Source organism: Cervus canadensis, chromosome 9, assembly GCF_019320065.1.
Source record: "Cervus canadensis isolate Bull #8, Minnesota chromosome 9, ASM1932006v1, whole genome shotgun sequence".
Classification (NCBI taxonomy): domain Eukaryota; kingdom Metazoa; phylum Chordata; class Mammalia; order Artiodactyla; family Cervidae; genus Cervus; species Cervus canadensis.
The window spans coordinates 32,911,786-32,937,184 of record NC_057394.1 but is presented as its reverse complement, the minus strand read 5'-3'; the positions used below and the strand labels follow the sequence as shown (position 1 = coordinate 32,937,184).

General features: G+C 33.7%; 1 protein-coding gene across 16 annotated transcripts in view; it reads right to left on the bottom strand.

Annotated features, from left to right (window-relative positions):
* Positions 1-3,410: 3,410 nt before the first annotated feature.
* Positions 3,411-25,399, bottom strand: part of RBM26 (RNA binding motif protein 26) — a 79,748-nt gene continuing 57,759 nt past the window's right edge. For 7 of the 16 annotated variants that reach the window (XM_043477377.1, XM_043477389.1, XM_043477382.1 and 4 more), the window contains 6 exons: positions 23,301-23,501; positions 20,091-20,177; positions 11,674-11,787; positions 8,870-10,029; positions 8,179-8,237; positions 3,411-4,439 (listed from right to left, as the gene is read on the bottom strand). In XM_043477377.1, coding sequence (XP_043333312.1) covers positions 9,940-10,029; positions 11,674-11,787; positions 20,091-20,177; positions 23,301-23,501 — 492 coding nt within the window. In that variant the 3' untranslated portion in view covers positions 3,411-4,439; positions 8,179-8,237; positions 8,870-9,939. Of the gene's footprint in view, positions 4,440-8,178; positions 10,030-11,673; positions 11,788-20,090; positions 20,178-23,300; positions 23,502-25,399 lie in introns of all 16 variants that reach the window. The other 9 variants (XM_043477386.1, XM_043477387.1, XM_043477392.1 and 6 more) reach the window with 6 other exon arrangements.

Sequence of the window (25,399 nt, the reverse complement as noted above, 5' to 3'; positions counted from 1 at the left end):
AGAAAGCATCTTGAAGAAATAATCAAAGATGTTTAAGGATATGGCATTATTTACAATAAAAGCTGGAAAAGTCCTAAGTGCCCCAAATGAGGAGACAATCCACTATGAGGCATCTACAAATGGAAGGGCTTTAAAAATGGTGTATAAACCTATTACCATACATGGAAAGACTACAAAGCAATATGCATTATATAATCCCATTTTAAAATGTCTGGGGATCATTTGTAAATGACAAGCTTTCTATCATCCTACCTCTGTCTTTTTATTTTGAATGTCTAGCTTTTCGACAATGTCATATGTGATTTTTTACAGGATTAAAAAAGACCAAATCCATTCATACTCTATACAGAAGTATTTCCCAGGTTAAGTGAAGGCTAACATGATTATTCTGCAAATACTCCACATATTATATAATTTTTAATAATTTTACTGTCATTATGTATTAACCAAAGTCCTCTATTTCAAGCTGGAGACTTCTATTTCATAACCAGATCTCTAATTGGATTTTTAATGACTTATGCACTTTGAGATGATAATGTATTTTCCTGTAGAAACAGAAGAAGAGAGGCTATTACCAAACTTATTTAACCCATGTTATAGATGACAGAAGGAATATCTGCAATTAAAAAAAAAAAAAAAATAGCACAATACTGATCATTCAATAAAAGCATGAAATGAACATGCTGAATGCTGGAAAAGCAGATCAAATTAGATCAGGAGAATAAACATTCTGATGAAAACTGAAAATTATGGAAGGACGTTCTGAAAACTTTCATTGGCCTTTGAGGTTGACAGAAATGCTTTATGTCTCTAATTTCACTTCAGAATCTATGGCAGTCGTTCTCTGATATCACAGTATCTTTATACTATCACTCATGATAAGGAGAAACTTTTTAGCCCCCAAATGAAATAAAGAGAGCACTTCTAGCAGTAAAGAGACAGGAACTAGGGAGAAATGCAATACTGAAGATTTTTGTATATGTGTGACAAAAGGAGTCAAGAACACTTTGGTACCAAAGGTGACTTAAAACAATTTTAAGTGAGAATGACTGTGAAGAGAGGAAGAGGCAATATAGAGCCATTTCTTCATATAAATATTTTCAGAATTTTCAACTGTACAATGCCTGAGAGCTGCAAATTTTCCTTGCTATTCTATGTTAATATAATTGATGCAAAATGCAGGACAATTTTAAAAAGTTAACAACTGCTTTTAGTAAGACTATTTTATTTAAAAAATTTTCAAAATATAAAAATAATAAACATTATGGGTATTAACAAACAAAACAACATAATTCAACTATAAATAATAAAAAATGTTGACAACCCCACAGAAACACGTAATACTATAAACATTCTAGGCATACAAGAGTAGTTTTCTAGTTCAAGTTTTACCATTTTCAAGTTTTATCACTTTAGAAATAAACAAAAAAGCTGCTACAGCTTAACCAATTACTTTCGCTCCACTCAAAGAGCAGGGAATTTTTCCCCCATGCCAACACACATTCATGAAATGGGATACTTATGGGCACAGGTATTAAGAACTGGAATAACCCAGTCTCCAGACAAGAAGGAATTCCTTTGGTGTTTTTAGGTTCAACAATCCACAGAAATTAAGTTAAACTAAACCACTATTAAAGGAAATCTTGTGCCAGACATGTTCTGAAGTAATATCACACCCAAAACAGGTTCAGGATTCTGAGAATCAAAAGTAAACATCTATGAATGCTTTGCTGATACTTAAAAATTGTATCTTAAGAACATTCACTAAGGTGCTGGAATAAAGTCTTGCAGATGCAGAAAATCTGCACATCAACACGAAACTTGTACAATGTAAATAATACATCTCTTTACAACTCATCAAATGTTCTATAAATATTTAAGAATTACCCTGCCTCCTGATGAGTAAAAGACAGATGGGAATTGAAAGCAGAAGAGGATTACACCATTTTTTAGGACTAGAAACGTTTTCCATTTGCAATTGGGAAAATTGAGCCATGCTCAATGTATCTTTTTTTTTTTTAGCCTAGTCATATTGACACAATTCCTCTTATCAAAAGAGCTGCTGACAAATTGAAGAAAATATTTTCTTTCTCGGAAGTTGGACACCAATTAGCATAATGTCATTCTGCATCATTCTCTTTAAATTACAGGGTGTTTCTAATTGGCTGGGCTCTTTACCTGACTCATCACAGACCGCTTGTATAATTATGCTGCTAGATTGGATTAAGTTATAAGCAATCATAGATTTAAGCTCAGCAAAGTCTGGATAACAGGTTGAAAAATGATATTGAAAGGTTTTGTAGCACCAATGACTTTTTCCTAAGACACTTGAGGGGCTGCATCGCTTTAAAGTATTATTTCTCTTGTAAACAAGACCAAAAATATTCAATTGATCTGTACTTTGAGCACAAATATTTATAAACTCTATTTGAAAAAAAAACAACACATATAGCATGACTAGGGCAGCTAATAGTGTAAAATCTAAGTATATTGAAAAATATAAAGATATATAAAAGGCTTTCATAATGTAATCATGCAGAGGTAAACTGCTTCATTCAATTACACAAAAGTGATTCTGTACAGTTATCTACATATAGCTCCATGAGAATCTTCTTCAGGGAAATAATGAAAATCCTCATCTTTAATTAATAAACATGAGAACTTACTAAAATATGTACCTGACCTACCAGATCGCAAAGCAATTTTTCAAAAAGTGCAATGATTTTAACGAGAATTAAATCATCTCAACTTCTGATCCCAATGGCATGTTCAATTTCATTTTGCTTTATTTTGTTTTTAATTTAAAAGCAAGGGGGGGAAAAAAAGGAAGATGACAAAATAAGAGAGAGTAGTGGCATGTGATCCACAGCTATTAATCAACCCAAAGCTGTTAACAGCAAGTATGGTCTCTTCAGAGAATTATCTTTGGGTTTTCAGACCAGCATGTTAGAACTATTCTAACTATTACACAGACAGAGACTCTTTCCTTATAAAGAAAAAATACTGAACTGACCTGGGAAAATATCTGTGAATTCCCAGCAGCTACATGTTAGTTTACAATGTGAACTAATACAAAAGTCTAATTTTTAAAATGCCTTGTAGGCTACAAGGTCATAGGTAAGAAAAATTTCCAAAATACTTACTGTTCCTTTAAACCAAGTCTACATTAACCATGCTGTTTTCAATTAATATGAATCAAAATAGATAATTTACATTATGTCTGATGTATTCATTCTTTTTTCCTGACAACAAATGCAATGCATACTCAAGAGAAAGTGCTTGCAGAATAGTTAACTTTGCACAAAAAGGTGAAAATGTGAGCATGGCTGAATGGGACTAAAAACAAAAGGAAAACAAGGGTGAAGAGAATCAAATATAATTTGGACCCTTTTAATGAAAAGTTGCGATTAAGTGTAACTTCTAACTTCTAAAATGTTAATGAGAATCTAAGAAGGAATACTAAGAAATTAATGACTGAAAACTTTATGGTGCCCATTATAAACAGGGTATTTTGGATGAAAATTTAGAATAAAATTTAACTTCACTCTTTATAAATAATTCTACACCATATTGCTTATAAACAAATAACGCAGACATACACCTCTTAAGGCAGGAAAACTACAGTCTTTAACAGTGTTAGACACACACTATTTCCCCTTGCTTTTAAGATTGTCTTTGATGTCTTGGTTGCAAGTGAAGAAAACAAGGAAATACTGTGTAAATCAGACGTTCATTAGATATTTCTCAATATTTATAATTCACAGATCATCCCATACTACTTGAAAAGCAAATTATTCTCCTTGTTGATTTTGAAGAGTTAAGAATTTTTAAAAATTATTTGGGTAAGTGGCCTTGGCGTAGACTTCAATAAACATATTTAGAAGAAACAGGCAAGTTATTACCATGTGAAAAAAATATTTTAACCATTTGTTCAAAATTACTGTAAGTAACCATCCTAACTCCAGAAACGTATCCTAAAGCCCAGAAAAATTAAAGCCAAACCACGGTTTAACTTTTTAATCACTTTCATCATTCTAGATTGTTCATGCTGATGAACATAGTATCATGGCTTTATAGATTTCCTAGATACAATTTCAACTTGGCTGAGCCTGAAAATTCATTTCATGTTAGGAAAACCAAGAGGATTTTTTTTTTTTCCTTCTTAAGAGTGTTTAAAAACAAACGGCTATAAAGGGGAGAAAACATTTAAATATAACATCAGACAAAGCACACACTCAGATTTACTTCTGGACTCAGATGTACCCTAAAAGAACTGGAAAAATAAAAATGCTAATTATGGTACATGTAAACATCTATTCAAACTGGTAAAGGGCAAACATAAAGTGATAGTATCATATTATAACAGTCGTCTCCAGACAGGAACAGGTCTTGCTGTTGTAGTCACAAAGCTAAATTCAGGCAATGATGATCTCCCTCTGCTGGAAAAAGAGAAGACTATTAAAAAAAACTCTGAAAACAGTAAATAAATCTAAATCTTGAATTATACCATACATTGACCTCCAACTTTTTAAAACATTACATCTGAGAAAGGAATCAAAATGAAAGTTGCAGACAAATTTTACAAATATCAACCATGGTTTAAAATGATTTTAACAAAACCTCTCTGCAACACGCTTCACTGAAACATTAAGCTGCACAGATCACAGCTCGGCAACACGGTTATGATCCAAATTTTGCATTAGGAAATGTCATCATGGATCATATAGTAAATTTTTATCAGTGTGGGTTGGCAAAGTAACAATTTTAAGAAATCATTAACAAATTTCAAGATATTGGTTAAAAAAATAAAAGCAAGAACAATTGTCTTAAGCTTCCCAAGGACTACAAATAATCGTGAGCTATATATATAATTTCCTTAAACTCCATGGGATAACCATTTCATTCTTCAATCACACTGTATGACATAAAATACTATACTAAGCATAATGATAAACAACAAAAGTAAATAAAAAGGAACATATCAAAATGAGACAGTGTTTGATATACAAAAGAAGACTAATTTGGATGATGAGATGGTAAGAGGATGGATGAAATAAAGTAACAGGGAGGGAAGGGTTAGAAAGAAACAAATATAAATTGGTACAAAAGAGTAAAAAATGCTTCAATTATACTAAGCTAATAAGTACATAATACTGATAAAATGCAAGAGCCAAATTAGGAATTTCTCTACTGAGTAAGTATAACGTTCTCATTAGAAATTACTAAGCATGTCAACAAAATTCACCAAGGTTTCTTTCTTTCTTGGGTCTCTTAGATAGCTGTTCTGGATATCAGATAGCTGTCATGTGATAATTTGCTGTCCTCTGATAGGTATACAATAATCAGAGAGCAAAAAATCTTTTCTTCTCTAAAAGCCTATATGCTGTATACATACCTTAAAGCAACTAACTAGCCAGTTCAAAAAGTTAATAAGATAGTTTCTGAAAATATGTGAAAAGGAAATTTTTTCTTTCTGCCTTACAAATATTGTATGCTCATGATTTATCCCTAGATTAAATTTCTACTTTTAATTATACAGGCTTTCAGAAGAATGGGAATAGCACTGTGAAAGACCAAAAAATAATAATAATAATAAGCTAATAAGCTTATTGAACTAAGCTAACAAGCCAAAATTTTTACACCGGACATTTTTGTTTTAAAATGCTAAGATGTTTTTTGTAAGGGAAGAAAAAAAACATCTTACAAATATTTACATAAATTCTAGGACTAAAACTAATTTTCTATAATTAGTTCACACTACAGGTAAGGGGAAAAAAGGAAGAAAATATAAATTGATAAAGTTTGTATGATACTCTAAAATAGCCATTGATATTTCAACATACTAGACGAGCAACTGTTTGTTTTCTTTTTGTAACCTTTAGAACCAGTGAGTAGTGTTCCAAGTAAGACTGCAAATACAGTCCCCATAAAACAGTTCTAGTAAGAAGAAATTTCCTCCAATTAAACCATACTTTTCACAGGTAATCAGCTAAAACAGTGAAGTCTTATCTTAATAGTAAACTATCATTTAATACATTTGATCATATCACAAAATAAAACAAGAGCTATGGAATACTATCCCATTCATGCAACATAATTTCATTAAATGTTGAATTCTGGTTAACTACCAAAATTAATTTTTAAATGTTACAATTATCCAATAACATTTAAAACAACACTGCTATGTAGAGACATAAGATACTGAATGAAATATGCAAAATGACAACTCAACCATCCCTTGAGGTAATCCTAATCAATCTTTTAACAAATGATATATAATTTCCTTCAATTTTTTTCCTGAAAAAAGTAGCTGTCTACATCTCAATTCCTTCTTCATTCCCACTTCAGCCCAGATCTATACTATGGCAAAGAACTTCTAAGGAAAATTGAAGAATTAAAAAATGTATTTCAAGTTTTAGGTAGATACTATAATAAGAAAGAGTTTTAAACTCTGAGTTTAGAACTGAAAGGAAAAGTTGTAAGTACGAAGAAAAAGCACAAATACAGAAGTTAATCTATACTTTTTAGGTTAAATGTAATTTGTGCAGCAAAAGCAAACATCTGGGAACAGTATAAGAAACTGCACCAAGATACACTGTATGACTATCACAACCAAAGCTAAGTTGCTTCTACTGACGATAGAAACAGTAACAGCAACAACAGGTAGGGAGAGCTGGTGTAGATATGTTAAACTGTTTTAGATCAAACACTAATATACTCCCAGGGAAACGAAAGATGTGAAAGGAACCTTAAGAGATCATCTAGTCCAACCCGTTTCATTTTGCAGACAAGGAAACAACCCTGGATAAGTTAAGAGACTTGTCTAAGGCCAGAAAATTAGTTACAGAGCTTGGGACCAAAAGCTAAATCTCTTAACACTTGTCCAGTTCTCTACACTCGCTCATCATCTTTGAATATAAAAAATTAATGGGATGGACTAGATTAGTGGTTCTTGACATTTCTATTCTTACACACTGATAGAAACCAAAAGGCTAACTTACTCCTTAAATAGACATTTAATATTCCAAAATGTTAATAGCTTACTAACTGCTATGGAAATTCCACTGAGACTATGTGTATATTCCTCCATCACTATTTGTAACAAACCCCACTGGTACAATACTTAACAGAATCAACTGTTTACTAAGACAGTCCCAAATAATTGAGAAGACCTTCAAGAAAGATTTCTGGAAAATTGATAAGAATTAACAAGGGAGGTAATTGTCACTCCATTATTGGAGATTTAAATATGCATTCATTCATTAATTCATCCCACAAACAACTGAATGTTCACTATGAGCCAGGTTTTATGATAATCACTAGAGATAAAGATGAATAAGACATGGTCCCCTTCTTAGAGGAGCTTGTAATCTAGTGGGGAAGACAGACATATAAACCAGATAAACTATATTACAACATAAGTACTATAACAGAGATATGAACAAAGTGCTGTATTAAAAGGGATGGTTAAGGTATGAACTGGCTAATGACCAAAAAGACTAGTAATTTTGCGTAACATCTACTACATTTACTGCAAACACAATCTTCATGCCCGACCAATAATTAGGAAGGAGGTAGCAACATAGTTTTTAAAAAAGCTGGCACTGAAATCAGAGTGCCTGCATTCAAATCTAGTCCTTCTATTTACTAGCTATCACTTTGGGCAAGTCATTCCATCTCTACTAGCCTAAGTTTCCTTATCTGTAAAATGGATATCTTTTAAGTTTTAAATGAGAACACATGAAAAGTACATGTAGAGTATTAGTATTTTTTTTATAAACATATCCATTAATTTAAAAAATCCAATAGCAATTTAATACTAAATAATATTTACAATTAAAACCATATTAATGATAATAAAAATATAATTATGAACCTGATGAATGTTGCTAATATTTAATCCCCATACTTCAGGACCTGATCAAAACATACTTGCGTTCTGATTCATTCAAAGCAACATGGTATAAAACATTTTAATTTTAGGTTATGACAGAATTTAAGAATAGGGAAAGTGATTAGCTATTTATGGATTTAAACAAATAATATGTAATTTCAGTTATAACTGAATTTTACAATAATTACACAATATCACACTAAAATTTGCTAATCAAATTATAAAGCCAAAAATCAGTATGGAGATTTAACTGGCCTTTCAAAGATTTTCTTTCTTTATAATACCTGTTTGGTGTAAAGAGAAGAAACGTGAGCCTCTGCCAATTTGGCATCTTTCACGACTACTAAAAAGAAAAGAAAACAAACTTACCTAATGAATCAGAATAGCACATAGTCAACATACAAGAGACTATACATAAAAATATATCACAGCTCTAAGTATAGTAAAGAAGTTGAGTAAAGTCACTATTTTGACAAAAGAAATCTGACTGTGAAATTTTAAATATAAACGTGTGCATCAACTGCAAGCCAAAACGTTCCTATGAAACAGAACTACCATCGGGAGTATATACACAACTTTAAGTGGAGGAAGAAAAGAAAAAGAGGAACAGCATCCATGAGCTACTCCACTGGCAAAAGACTATGATGGTGAAACTACAGTTTGTGACTGTGAGGACCCCAGCATGGGAAGAAAGTTTTTTTGTGTGTGATTTTTCAATATAATCACTGTAATCTCAGAAAGGGCAGAAATACTTGCAACCAAACGGATAAATTTAAAAGATAAATATGTAATCTCCCACCCTCCATTCTACAAAGAACGCATTTATTTCCTGGAAACTGCTGTATCAACTTTCAATGATCATGTTGTCAGAGAAGTCCACTTAAAAATCACAATATTGTTGCAAATGTCAAAGATTTTTTTTTTTTATAGAAGTATAGGAAATGCACACTTAAAATATCAGACTGGAACACTTACCAAACAGTGCTTTCCTAAAGTAGTATCTATAGTACATTTCTTTATTCATACATCTTCAAATGGTCAAGTTTTCTTTCATACATCCAAAATGTAATGTGATGTTTTCTTATTCACCAAATGTTATCTCTACTTGAAGTCTGGTTCCAAACTAATCAGCCTGCTTTTAAATTTTAAGACATCTGTTGAAAGTTTATAGGATCAAACCAAACTGAAGTGGTATAAATTTTAAACAATGGATTGTACATTATTGTAAAGGTACCAGTAACCATTATTAAGAATAAGTTAGTGATTATAGCTCCTTTTGTGATAACTGGGGAGAAGGGTAGATCACCATCTGGAATGGTCTATTTATTTTAATTCTTTTTCTTTTCTTTTTTTTTTTCTTTTTTCTTTTTTTAAATCAAGGAACATTGTCTTTTTTTTTGTCATTGCTTTTTTCTTTTCTTTTCTTTTCAAGAGACCATTCCACTTTATTTTTTAACATCTGAATGCATAAGGACTCAAATGCAAAGCAGTCATACACCGTTATCATTAAAACCCATATGGTAAAATACATACACAAGTCCAACAAAAGGCTAATACATAGTAAAGCCTAAGCATACTACTATGTAATATTATGAATACATAACTTGGAGACTTTAGTTAAGAGTACTATGTTATCTATTCATTTTTTGAAAACATTCATTAAGATTTTAAATGCAAATTCATTCCTTATTTGGAGTAAAACAAAATTCTCTAAGTTATAACAAGTATTGGTCATTAAGTCTTCAGACCTATTCATTAAATTACAAAGAACCCAAAGAATTCTGTAATGTTCAGTAAGTAATAAAAACATTGCATATGTTTCTAGTGTGATGTCTTTACCAATTGTTTACTGAAATAAAACGCAAACATCAATCTTTCAAAATACAGGATTCAGAAGGTAGTTTTCTTCTCTTTTGTCTATTTGTGAAATCCATCTTCATCACATTTTACCAAAAATTGTTTTTACAAATATGTAAAAGTACATTAGATAATACTAATGAAACACAGGTAGAGTTCTATCATATGCAGATCAATGATCAGTCAAATCATCTTCTCCAAGAACGAGATTCATTGTCCTCTTCTTCTTCATCATCATCTTGAAGTAATGAATCATCCACCAAAGACTCTTCCTGAAACTTTAGGTTAAAATGCATTTAGGAATTTACCCAAAAAAAAAAAAAAAAAAAAAAAAAAAAAAAAAGAAAAGAAAAAAGGTGACACTTTTAAATACTGATTACTCTCAACAGAGTCGAATACAAAAGGTATTTCTATAGCTAGAACAGTCAAGAAACAAAAAGCAACCTTCATCCGCCCAAAGGTTTCTCAATACTATCTATTCTATTGCTTATATCAAACAGACACTAAAAAAAAAAATCAAATAAGCCTTTGTACATGCCATTTCTCCTGCCTCTCTTTATCAAATTATGCCATCTTCTACACCTACAAAACATTGCTGCACACCTTTTTTTTTTTTTTTAAAGAAAACATCAGTAATTCTTCTCTGATACTAAATCAACCAGTAACTTGAATAAAGTTTATCAATATTTATGTTTCTCTTCTGCTGTATATAACAAACATTTTCTTTTACAGCATTCTTTTCTTTTCCCCGTTCCCTTCATAAAAGCTTCTCAGACTACTTTTCAAACTTTTCAAAATACCTAATACCAGGAGCTCTCCTGCTTTTCTCCCCATTCAATTCAAACTCATGGAAGGACAAAGGTATAATCTAAAATATAAAATGACAAATCATGTATATGAGTTTCAAAATACACATTTTATTCTTGCATTTGACTATGGACATGTATAACAGTCTCAAATGCTCTTCAAACAAAATGAAGTGCCATAATGAAAATCTAATCAAGGTAAAACATGGAACCATTTAGTTTTCCCACCTTACCTTTATTCCCTAACTTCCTCAATTTTTTTTCCTACAGCTTATTTCATGATTAAACAAAACAGAGTTGCTTATTTTTAGATTTTTGGTTTCAAAGGGCTCTCCCACTTCAGTGGTCTTTACGCTCCCCACTCTCAGCCATAAGACTAACTGCTGTTATGCAAGAAAAAATATACTATTCCACACCTCTATCTCTGCCAATTATAATGCCTCTCTAACTATTCCCAGTCCAAGTTCTTGGTTATGAAAAGCTTTTTTTTTTATCACTTGGAGTTCAGCTACACTGCTACCACCTCCTTCAAGATTCTTTGGGAAAGAAACAATCATTCCTTCCTCTGGGTACCCACAGCATATTGTTCAAATCTTTATTCACCATATCATTCTGCCTTTTATTATAATTAGTTTCTTGTGTCTATCACCACCTTCTTTTCCAGATTGTATTGCTCCTTGTTGATAGGGACCGTGTCTTATTCATTTTTCTGCCTATCGTAGTATCTACCATATAGCAGGCATTCATTCTAATGAACTAAAATGATATGAATTAAAATAAAACCTGAAATGTTGATAAAGTAATTAAGTAAAATATATACTCTAAAAGTTAAAATATCACAAGACTTCCTGTGGATAAAAATCTAATGAGTAATTATTGTCTTCTAAGAATAAATGAAAACTGAGTATATATATGATTTTCATATATTCTTTTTGGATTAGCAATCCACAGTTCTCATTAATACATAAAATTTAGTTATCTGCATTTTATCTGCTATCCCCTGCCTGGAAGGTAGCTCAGGAATAAAAGCTTTATGTTAAAATCACAGCCATAGATCACATTTTATATAAAAATGTAAACATTTAAGGTTAAAAACAAATGAAAAAAAAAACATACTTCCTCTTCATCAGGTTCAACTTCTTCTGTTTCAACAGCTGAAATATTAGTTATTGGCTTATTCCATGCCAGCTTTAGATCCTGCCCTTTGAAACGAGCTCCATGAACTGCAGCCTAAAACAATGAAAAACATTGGAATACAGAACATTAATAATTTTTGAAGAAAACAATGAAATGTTATAGTACCTAACATTAAATACAAATGAAGACAGTTGTCTATTTTTGCTTTGTGGTTTATTTCTCTATTTACTATTTATTATTGCAGTTTATAATTTACTTTATATTGTTATTTATTTCTAAAGTCAGCCTAGTCATTTGAGTAGAGCTATTTCAGTACTGGCCAATATCTGACTAGAAGAACTATGTCTCCAAGTCTACAGTAAAATGATAACTGCTACTCAAGGCAATTATTGCAAAGCACTTCAAGATTCTGGTTTTAGATTTTAATTCTTATTAATTCACAAATGACTCATACAGTAATTCACAAATGACTCATACAGTAACTAGAAACCTCTAATAAATTTTTTTGCACCTGTATTTAAATTTTTTTGCACATGTATTTATATTTAAATTACATCAAATAATCACAAATACCATAAAATGCCTGATGTATCACTAATACAAAATACAAATATCTCAATGAAGAAAAAAAATTGAGCTTTTCTATTGAAAACTAAAGAACTTCCCTACAAAGCTTTCAGAATTGCATATAACAAAAACTGAGTAAGCAGTCAAGCCTAAGTACTTGCTACATTAAGTGGTTGGTTCAGAAAGAGTGCTTTCAAACTAAAGTAATGTGAACTAATATAAATCAATGTTAGCAACATACCAAAATAACTCATAGTCACCAAAGATTTACAGCACACCTCAAAGTACAGCATAATGTGAAATGGAGAAACAATTACATGTTTAATGACATCTGACCACGAGTAGTACGATATAAAGTCCCCAGGTAAAAATTTTAAATCTACACATATAAATTTATGGTTAATTTAAAAGATTTCATGCCTACTAAAATGTAGATCAGAAATTTTTAGTCCATGACCCCATCATGTCATATAACTAAAGAAATTTTAAGTACTTATATATAATATTTAAGTCCAGAAACAAACTGTAATTTTTTGAGGCTATAAATATTACATAAAAATATATTCTTGTAAGGAATTCCAACTATGTCATACAAAATATCTACTCATAAAATTCATGTTTTCATCTAGCTAAAGAGGCAAAAAATGTTAGTGATGTCATCTTTAGTAAGTTATTCAAAAATTTCTTATGATCTAATTTTGCACATCTCTATATTCAATACTTACTTCAAATTCATAAGGTGAATCTACAACTCTCTAAAGTTTTAGTTTTAAAATTATTTACTGGGTGCTGTCATCCAGGCTTTGTTGTTCAATTTACCCGTTATGCGTATGCATTAGTCTCTCAGTTGCGTCTGACTCTCTGAGACCCCAAGGACTGTAGCCCTCCAGGCTCCTCTGTCGATGGGATTCTCCAGGCAAGAATACTGGAGTGGGTTGCCATTCCCTACTCAAAATTTACACATTATAAGGCAGAGTAAAATTAGCATAAGTCTAAGTAGCCTGGGTTTTTCGGAATGCTAAGTGAGCTCTGGTTTCAGCTTCAAGGCATCAGTTGTGGGAGCCCCTAACAAAAGTCACCTGACCTTTGAAGTCAGGCAATGACTTTTCTCTAGCTATGAATATCCTAGATGGCATTTTCTTTCAATATAAGGCTCTTTCATCTACACTGAATATCTGTTTACAGTGGCCATCTTCATTAATTATTTTAGCAATAACTCACAGCAGCTTCTGTATTGGCACTTGCATTTTTATACTATGGAGATAGATTCTTTCCTTAAACCTCATGAACCAATCCCTGCTAGCTTCAAACTTTCCTCTGAAGCTTCCTCATCTCTCTCAGCCCTCACAATATTGAAAAAAGACAGGGCATTGCTCTAGATTAGACATGACTGAGCAACTTCACTTTCTTTACGAGGATGTTGTGGCCGGATTGATATCCTCTCCAGACCACTAAACCTTTCTCCATATCAGCGATAAGGCCTGTTTCACTTTCTTTTCATTCGTGTGTTTACTAGAGCAGCACTTTCAATTTCCTTCAGGAACTTTTCCTTTGTGTTCACACCTTGAATAACTGGCGCAGGAGGCCTGGTTTTTGTCCTAGCTCACTTTCTGATATACCTTCCTCACTAAGCCTAATCATTTCTAGCTTTTGACTTAAAGTGAGCGACGTGAGACTCTTCCTTTCACTTGCATGCTTAGAGGCCACTGTAGGGTTATCAACTGGCCTCATCCCAAGGTTGTTTTGTCTCAGGGAACAAGGAGGCCCGAGGAGAGGGAGAGACGCAGAATGGCTGCTTGACAGGGCAGTCAGAACACACATTTATTAACCAAATCTGCCATCTTATATGGGCACAGTTTATGGTGCCCCCAAATAACCACCATTTGTTTTGGCGTCACCAGAACAAATATAATAATAATAATGAGAAAGTCTGGAATATTGCAGAAATTACCAAACTGTGATAGAGACATACAGTGAGCAAATGCTGTGGGGAAATGGCAGCGACAGATCAGCATAAAGTGCTGCCACAAACCTTCAATCTGTCAAACAAACAATATCTGCAAACTGCAATAAAGTAGAGCACAGTAAAACAGGGCATACCTGTATATGTGTGTGTATGAAAACCACACAGTACACAATTATACTGGAAATATCAGGAGCCTTCAATTTATTTTCTTTATACGTGTGGATATACGTGCTATACATGTATATATATATGTGCACATCTGTATATGAATGCATTTTTCCCCCCACTCCCAGCTCTGACCTCTGAAAAAAATTGTTATAGTTAACCTACTCAGTAGTAATGAGCATGCTTAGTACTCAGACTATGGTCTTTAGATACCTTTCCCAGTAATAAGAACCAGAGCTCCTTAGAGAAACGGCTAGTTCCTGGTTTGGAAGAGAAAATGTGTAAGATGAACCTAGAACACCTTTTCATACCAGAAAGAAAGAAAATATCATAACCCACTAGACTCCTGTCAAAACAACTCACAAAAAACCTATATAGTAGCCACTAGCCAAAAACAGGACACATCAGTAACTGAGAACAATGGATCAATACCCATGAAATGTTTAAATCTATGAATTTATAATTGTATAATACCAATCAAGCTAAATCAAAATATGCACTTATTATGGATCCCTAAAGGAAGTAAGTAAAATATTTATAAGAAAACCAGGGAAATGTAAACTCTGACTGGGTATTTAATAATATTTAAGGAATAATAATCATTTTTAGGTACAATAATAGTATTGATTTATTTTATTTGGCCTCTAACATGGAGAGAGACACATTGGAAGGTTTACAGCTGAAATGATATGACTGGGAATGGCTCCAAAACAAGGAGGTAGAGTGTTGTAGTGGGTAGAATATAGACAAAAAAAGATTGGCCATAAGTGGATAATTACTGAAGCTCAATGAGGAACATGTGGGGGTTCATTTTACAATTTTCTCTAATTTCTATGCTTTGAAGTATAAATTAAAAGCCTGTTTAAGCGCTGAAGCATTTTATTTATAAGCTTGCTCTAGACGTTTGCCTGTTTAGTCTTACATAGCATCATTCAAAGTTTGCACCAAATTAGAAGTAAGGCGAGCAGGCAAACATATGACAGAAGGGGAAAAAAGAAAAAGGCTTGAATCTGCCAAATGAAGGAAGAAAAAAAGTATGAAAAGTAGTTATGAGGTAGGCTCCGTATCTTACATAGAAAATGATTCTAGAAACAACATTTGGAAAAGGCTGGAATAAGCAAGGAGTGTTTGCCTTTTAAACACGAGTGTTTGCCTTTTGCCTTTGCAAGTTACTTAGATTATAAATCTAAAGTGAACATACAAAATGCAGCTCTTCACAAACTTACTGACAAGAAAATCCTTTGTTAGAGCTCTTATAAAACCAATGTTCTGCAAAAACACTGTGGGGAAAACGGACCTAACGTTAGAAGAGCTAAAGCTACAATCCCAGTATATCTTTCTTTTTTAGTAACCATAATGGTAAAACTATCTATAAAATAAAGTTAAAACCAAGTTTATTAATGTTTGTAATAACCACAGTATATAATGTTTAGGCAGGAGTTACATTAAAGGACCACCAAAACAACAAAACTCTAAACATGTAAAATCTGATTTTCAGAATTTATAGAGAAAGACTTCTACTTCTTTAGCTTTCAGTTCAAGTTACATGGCCACTTTCTCACAAGCTTCAGACTTAGATTTAATAATTCTCATAGCAGTGTTCATCATGTAGCAATACTTAACTATTAAGTAAATCAGTAAGAACACACAGACTATTAAGAACACAATTTTCTTTCTCTTGACTGAATCCACTTATACACTTGGTTCTTGCCACAGATTTACTATTTATTCAGTTAGCCCCATCAATTTCTGACTTGATATTGAACTATCCTCTATGAATCCAATTTTGTGCTTCTATCTTCAGGCCTAAAGAATTAGAGTTTTGAAATCACTTCTTCTATCTTGTTTCTATTCAGTTTCATTGAATTAACAATCAATTCTCATTCACACACAGACACACACACAAATATTAATAATAGCTAACACTAAGATGGTTTGGGTTTCCCAGGTAGTGAACCGGCGCCTCTGCATTGCAGGCGGATTCTTTACCAACTGAGCTATAAGGGAAGTCCACAGTGGTAAAGAATCCACCTGCCAATACAAGAGACATGGGTTCAATCCCTAGGCCTGGAAGATTCCCTGGAGAAGGGAATGGCAACCCACTCCAACATTCTTTTCTGGAGAATCCCATGGACAGAGGAGCCTGGCCAGCTACAGTTCATAGGATTGCAAAGAGTCAGATATGACTGAAGCAACGTAGCATGCATGCAAGATGAATTATGTTCCAGGCACCATGTTCTAAGTATACTTTATAAGTTTTGAATCCTCACAAATACTGGGAGTTGAGGCATGGGTGTCAAAACCTACCAGTAGAACAAGAGTCTCTTTCCTTTTGCTATAAAAAGCTACATACCCCTTTTGAGTTTGAGACTGTCGAGTTTCATTTTTGGGACTGACTCTTATAAAACAGGAACTTAACTATCCTATTCTAAAACCAGATACTGGTTGCTTACAAAAGTATAGGAACAATTCAGAGTAGGAAAACTAACTTTCTAACCAGTCATGGGAAGAGGTCACTTTTTTTCTGTCCTCTTTGGGTACTTATCCATCTTTAGTACATTGTGGGTGGTGACAGACAAACTGAAGAACAGAAAATAAAGCAACAGGTTTCATCATCTAATTAACCAGAGTCAAACCTTAACCATCTCATCCTAAAGTTAAAATGATTGTTAACTTAACCTAAAGTTAAAATACTTCAATCTCTTTTCTGAGGAAAATTTCTTACTTTTCAGTCATATCTGAATGCCTTTGATTATCTTATTCCTTGTACTTTCACTTTGAAATATTATGCATCTACTGACTTAAGAAAATAGACACATAATCATCTAATACAATGGTTCAGAAATTATGAACAATGAAGTATTTGGAAATAAACATTAAGAAAGGTGGACAAATTTCTTTTCCTGGGAAAGCCTATCATTTGGCTTGAGGTCTATCCACCCACATGCTGGTATTAAATTTTTCTTTATTATATATAATGATAGTGATGAGAGGCCTGGCGTGCTGCAGTCCATGGGGTCGCAAAGAGTCGGACATGACTGAGCAACTGAACTGAACTGAACTGAGTGATGGGACAAGTAATTTTTTGTACTTTTTAAGCATTCTTCTTTGAAAAAATTAAATACTGGCAACTCAATGTCAAACACACTAATTTTTAAACTGCTCAACCTAACTCACATCAGATCCAAGTTAACCAAAGTTGTTCTGTCACATTCAATCTTCACATAATTATTGTTAAAATTTCTCTTTACACATTAATCCCTGGTCTTTAAACTGACTGCTATTTGCTTGGAAAATATATACACAGTATAAAAATATGTATTAAAAAAGTTTACACCTGAGAGAGAAAAAGCAAAACCCAAGAAGGATGGTATATGTCAATAGATCTTACCTATTAAAAGCAAAACATCCAAAAATTACATAAGAGGCAGAAAGTTTTTTTTTCCCCCGTCAGTCATGTGAATAAACAGGGAGAAGTAACAATACACATTGCCAGGGAGAAACATCAATAACCTCAGATATGCAGATGACACCACCCTTATGGCAGAAAGTAAAGAGGAACTAAAGAGCCTCTTGATGAAAGTGAAAGAGGAGAGTGAAAAAGTTGGCTTAAAGCTCAACATTCAGAAAACTAAGATCATGGCATCCAGTCCCATCACTTCATGGCAAATAGTTAGGGAAACAGTGGAAACAGTGGCTGACTTTATTTTTGGGGGCTCCAAAATCACTGCACATGGTGATTGCAGCCATGAAATTAAAAGACACTTACTCCTTGGGAGGAAAGTTATGACCAACCTAGACAGCATATTAAAAAGCAGAGACATTATTTTGCCAACAAAGGTCTGTCTAGTCAAGGCTATGGTTTTTCCAGTGGTCATGTACGGATATGAGAGTTGGACTATAAAGAAAGCTGAGCACTGAAGAATTGATGCTTTTGAACTGTGGTGTTGGAGAAGACTCTTGAGAGTCCCTTGGACTGCAAGGAGATCCAACCAGTCCACCCTAAAAGAGATCAGTTGTGGGTGTTGACTGGAAGGACTGATGTTGAAGCTGAAACTCCAATACTTTGGCCACCTGATGCGAAGAGCTGACGCAATGGAAAAGACCCTGGTGCTGGGTAAGATTGAGGGCAGGAGGAGAAGGGGACGACAGAGGATGAGATGGTTGGATGGCATCATCAACTCGATGGACATGGGTTTGGGTGGACTCCGGGAGTTGGTGATGGACAGGGAGGCCTGGCGTGCTGCAGTTCATGGGGACACAACTGAGCGATTGAACTGAACTGAAGTAGTTACTACATTCACAAATTTGGTAAATACTATAACCAACTGAATGTAACTACCATTGTTTAATAACATGACTTCTTTCCAGAAAATAAATAGAACATAAAAGATGGTACTCAAGCTACCTATTCAACATTACCTTGAAAATTGTCACTGAAGGCATCATTTAAAGGAAGCTCATTCTTAACTTACACTTCTACAATACCTCTGTGAGAAAACTAGATCAAAACTCTTTTTCAATATAACATATATACATATAAGCTTTTAAGAAAGTTTTAAACTTTAATCAATTATAAATTAGCTTTTATTTTCACAAAAGACCTTTAAATAAAAAGATTTCTTAAAACTTAACAAAACTCTAGGATGAGAAATTCCTATAAAACCATCCACTACCCACCAATCTAACTCTGAAACTACATTATTCCAGGGCCCAGTTAACACTTCTCTAAGACTTCTCAGATACACAGCCTTTATATTATAGACTACAATGCCCCAAGAACAACTCCTCCCAGGGAAATTCCCAGCAATGCACTGCCAGGGGATATTTACTAGACGAGGGTAAACCAACTTAGAAGATTTTCAAAACTTATTTAGACCGCAATCATCTCAAAACTTTTGAAAACCATCCTACTCTTCCATTCCCCATTCATATTAGGTTAACTGTTTGGCATGCTTAATGCACTTTTCCCAAATCAAAAGGGTAAATCTATTTCTCTACAATCCTGAACAAAGAATACACAGGGTTAAAAACGTTACTATGAATCCCCTACACCTCGTACTCATTTTTTCTTTTTTTAACAGACAAGGTTGCAAATACTTCTGGTCATTTTTTAGAAAGATAATTCAAGATACACATTTGAAGACAACTAGACTGAAAGGACTCTAAAGGCTAGCATTATATATTCACGTCTTGGTAAAAAGCTACAAAGGCCTAGATGAAGATGTGCTGAGCTAGGGACACGGTAGGGTTCAGCCAACTGAGTCTATAAAGCAGCAGATGAGGGATGATCAAGAAAAGCAGCCATCAGAATTATTATTTCTCCTTCTACCTTATGCTTCACCACTCCTTCTGCCAAAGCAGACTTGTTTTGGGCCAGCTGAGAAAGGGAGAAAGTGAAGGGGCCCTACTGGTGTTAAAAAGAATGGAAGAATTCCTGATGTCTCAAGATAGTACAACTTGACATTCAACTTGGTGACTAGCTATTCTAACAACTCCATGTTATATACTAAAACTGCCTAACTGCTTTAGGACATTCTTTGTGGCCATGAATTCCACTTCATATGTCCTATGTCTTGTCAAAGTGTAGTTATTAAGTAAAAAAAAAAAAAAAATCACTTATATTAAAACATAATTGTAATATTTATAAAACATTTAAATCTGAATTTCAATAAATTAGATTATTTGTAATACTTACTGCTTCAGCTTCTGCTCGTGTCTTGAATGTAATTACTGCATGAAGTGAAGAGTCATCAATCTGACAATCTTCAATTTCACCATATTGCTTTAAATTAAAAAAAAGTATTTCCTCCAAATAAATATTTTGAAACATCCAAAATCCTAATGGTTTTAAAATATTAAAATGCCAACAAATATAACCCAGAATACATAACAATTCAGGGTGATAAGAAAAAAACTATGAGTAATTCATTTTAGTACTTGATATTATAAGATAAAGGGTGGTCTTATTTTCAAATATTATTCTACAATTCTATACTTTCTAGAATTAGAGAAATTTGACTGAACTATTCTTTATTTTTTAAATTTTTATTGGAGTATAGTTGCTTTACAATGTTGTATTAGTTTCTACTATACAGCAAAGTCAGTCAGCTGTGAGTATACCTATAACCATCCCTTCAACTGAACTGTTCTTTAAATAATGGAAACATTGGTCAAAGACTGAGTTTCCTTATTGCCATTTCTTTTATGCTCATTATTCTAATTCCAGAAAATGCTAAATCCTTTCTAAAGCAGATGATTATCCTCAGAAAATTTGAGTTTTTTTGATTACCAATTTAAAGCTGGGGGGCAGGGGAGGAAGATTCAGAGAATTTACATAATTTTTCCAAAGTAACTAAGTTAATTACCAGGATGACAGTCCAGGTCTTTAAATTCAGAAGTTTATCTGACTGCTGTTTTCTCTCACTCTACACTTCTCTAGAACACATTCTTTGAGACATTTACAAGCTAAACAAATTATGCTTGCTTTGGGTGTGCTGGATTTTATTTTTTCCATGTACAGGAAGATCTTTCTGCAAATAGCAGAAAACAGCACCTTTATCACATAAAACTTCAGTCCCTTATATATCATTACTAATATCGTCCTTCTTTCTTACCCTCAAATAAAATTAAAACCACAATCTCATTAAATGCACACACTACACAAAGAAAAATTCTGTAGGGCATAGTAAAGAAAATGGACCACAGAATCAGTCAGATCCCAGCTCTGTTAGTGTTAGCTGTGGATACTTGAACAAGTTCCTTAATCTCTTCATGTTTCATTTTCCCAATCTCTACAATAAGCACAATAAAAGTACCTACCTCAGAGAGGTGTCAAAATAACTCATAATATGGTAAGTTATGTAAAGCATTCAGAATAAAACCAGCCACAAAATAAGTGCTCTATAAGTTTTAGATGTAATGTTTTATTACTATACTAGTTCCAGCATATAAATTAAAGAAAGCATTTCATTAATCACAACTTGTAACAATGTTTAGTACTATAGTTTTTTTCTGATACCTGTCACATTGAAATCACAGGTTGAGATAGAGAAGCTATCTTATTTAAAAACTGACAACTTTTAAATGTGCATGACCACTACTAACTGAGTAGAATTTGAATCTCCAAACTCATGCAAGACTGAATATCCATTTAGAGGCTCTGAGTATTTCTAAACTTTTCTAAGCTTCCCTCATAGCTTAGTTGGTAAAGAACCCACCTGTAATGCAGGAAACCCTAGTTCAATTCCTGGGTCAGGAAGATCCCCTCGAGAAGGGATAGGCTACCCATTCCAGTATTCTGGGGCTTCCCTTGTGGCTCAGCTGGTAAAGAATCTGCCTGCAATGTGGGAGACCTGGGTTCTATCCCTGGGTTGGGAAGATCCCTTGGAGAAGGGAAAGGCTACCCACTTCAGTATTCTGGTCTGGAGAATTCCATGGACTGTACAGTCCATGGGGTCGCAAAGAGTCCGACACCACTGAGCGACTTTCACTTTCTTTCACTTTAATGTTTCTAAAACCAAGACCGTTTTAGTTTTACCAAAACATGTTCCTAAACTCACCTTGTCTGTCTGGATTATTTTAGCATATTCTTTAATAATTTCCTGATTAGCTATATAACTATATGTAATACACTTAAGTTTATCTGGATCTTCTTCCCCTTGGGACGGTACAGAACAGGGTGTATAGTAGGTAAGTATTGGGCTACAGTATCTCCAAGCTAGAAAACTTTCTGATTCCTTTCTGTCTCCCTTTAAAGTTATAAAGCATAAGATATTCCAGACCCATCACCATTAAATATTAATCATCTTAGTTATTTCTTAAACACACACCATTTCTTTCAATATCTCTTGATGTCCTAAAAATCTATAGTTTCACATCTGTAACTACAGTTAACAGCCTGGAATATAACTATGAAACATTTAAATCTGAACATTCAAAAGGTTCAACTACCTGTGTACCTATCTACAAGCTTACCTATCCTTCAAGACCCAAGTTCCAGTTTTTCTACCTCATGAAACTTTACTCATTTACCATCATATGCCTGTGTGAAAAAAAAGTTCTCTAAGCTATTGAAGCAGTTACAGTTTTTAATAAATTTAACTTGATCATAAATTGTTTGTAGTTTTCTTTAACTGGTTAGTGTTAAAACATTATATGTAGAATCCTTGAGGGTAAAGAACTGGTTATTTACTTTATATACTTTAGAGCAATTACTCTAATGCTGCAGGCAAGACTGATGCTTAGTAACTAACCTTTGTGATATCACTAAAAATCACAACATGTAAGTTAAAAAGGCCTTTAGGCAGACATAATCTCCATTCTGCACATGAGCCCAACAGATTCCAGGATATCCACGTAAGATAACGGATTAGCAGGGACTGGACTCTTATTCTCCTTCCTCTACATCACACTATTACCATTAGACTGACTCTAATTATACCCTGGTATCAACTAAGGCAACTTCGAGATCATATTCCAAAATTCTGTCTTGTTTCATTTCTAGGTTAGCTAGATCAAGAATACAGTATTAATGAATAAAATTCCACCTTACTTTTAAAAAATCTGGATGGCCCAAGCAATATGCTCAATTTTTCCTAAAAGTAAATATCAAATGAAACTAAACTCTAGGACTTCCCTCTCTGAATCAATAAGTTTAAATCATTCCTGTCATAATATCAGAAGGCCTACTAAGTGTAAGAAAAGTAACATTTCTTTCAGACAATGATTAAACAAAAAACTCCTACAATTTGTTTCTTAAATAATTAAAGATTATTATAGATTAATCAAACACTTTGGTGAGATTAATGGGTTTAAATTATTCATTTCATTTTCATATTTTCTCCTTTAACATCCATTATCCCCAACAATGTATCAGTATTTGTTTCGGTGGACAATAAGAAAGTACCGCAAAGTGAGGAAGAAGATCTTCTCTATCACTCTCTGTAAATGCAGAAATCTCCAATGCCCTGGGACGGTGATCCACCACAGCATGACCAGGCACACCTCGACCTCGGCCTCGACCCCTGCCTCGGCCATGAGCTGCACCTCGACCTCGTGAATGAACTCCTCTACCACGACCAGATGAAAGAATCCCTCGCTTTGCAGCCTAGAAGAGATTAGACAAACAGGTTAAACATCACCATTACGAACATAAGCCAAGTGTTATACTCAGATGAGTCATATAATCTGACATCAGTCATACAACTGAATATCATATTCAAAGAATGCCCTACAGAAGTATTTAATAATTCAAGCTAGAGTTTTAAAGTGAAAGCAAATTTAGCTAATGAATTTAGAAAACAAAATAACACTAATTTAAGCAATGTTCTGAAATTATTAAATACACCTTTTCTACTAAGTCCTTACTCTCCAAGATATCAAACTGTATCACAAAAAGGCCAGCCATTTTTGAGTTTCAAATAATGCAGTTTTGAATATTACTTCAGAAGTTAGTTTAACATAGAGATACAAAATACCTATATTTATATAAAATAAGTACATTTTTCCCCAGTTATGACTTTCAAATACAGTGTTTCTATTTGCCTGCTGACTTCAGTAGATACAGTTATTTCATATTCATTAGTTTGATCACTAACACCACTATACAACCAATGTAGTATAGTAGTTTATACCCCACTGTATCACTCTATATGATTACCACACCATTTCTACATTCCTCAAATATTTCATGAGCTCCTCCTGTGGGCCAGTCTTTACCCTCAAGAAACTCAAATCCTAGAAGGGTAGAGAAATTAAGCAGCTAAGTTATTTAATTATATTAATGAGAAGTGACTCCAAAAATGAGGAAATGCTCTACTTAAAGATATGAATAGACTATTAAAGATCTGCAATGAAGGGGTATGTGTGTGTGTGTGTGTGTGTGTGTGTGTGTGTGCACGAGCGCATGCACGCTCATGCTCAGTCGTGTCTGACTCTTTGTTATCCCATGGACTGTAGTCCACCAGCCTCCACTGTCCATGGATTCCCAGGCAAGAATATTGGAGCAGGTTGCCATTTCCTACTCCAGGGGATCTTCCCAACCCACGACTGAGAACCCATGACTCTTTACCAGTAGCGCCACCTGGAAAGCCCAGTTTGCTATGAATAAACTACTAGAACAAAAGTTCCATGAGGAATTTTTTCCTTGTCCTATTCTCTACTTTATTCCCAGCAACTACAATAGCAGCTGAAAACCACAGAAATTTAGTATTTCTTCAACAAGTCAAATAAGGTACAAGAATGAGCACAGCAAGGCAAGGATGAGGCGTGAGGGACGCTGCAGGAAAAAGGAACCAGGGGGAAAGGACGCGGTACTTCCAAGGAGGAGTGAAATCCAGTACGGCTGGACCACACAGGATGGAGAGATGAGGCTAGACAGGCAGAGTCAGATCACGAACAACTTAAGGACAAAGGTAAAGATTTTTATTTCATCCCGAGAGTCACAAAAACCAATGAAAACATCTAAAGGTCAGAAGTAAAGTGATATAATCAAATTAGTGTTTTAAGATGTTATTCTGATAAAGAGAAAAAGCGAAGATGGGAAGGAAACCAGTCAGGCTACTACAATATCCCCAACAACTGAAGACAGAAGCTTGGTCTACAGTGGTGGAAATGGAGGTAGAGAGAACTATTTAAGATATATTGGAGAGTAATATGTATAATACTTGGTAATTAAATGTATATGAATACCAAAGAAAAGGGAGAAATCAATGAAGATTTCCAGATTTCTGGTTTGAGCAACTGTGTTGATGACTTTAGGGACAAAATAAGCACAATTTTGAAAATGTTGAGTCTGAGGATGTGAGACATCCAAGTGGAACTGTCAAGTAGCAGCCACCACTGCCAAAATCTCTGCAAGTATAAATATTTTATTCATATGAAGACAGTTAATTTTAATATTAGCTAAAGTAATCATCTAAAATCCAAATAATAAACTTCAAAGGTCAAGAATTAAAGTTAATAATAGCACAGAACATACAAAAGTATCCTCTTGGGAACTTTAAT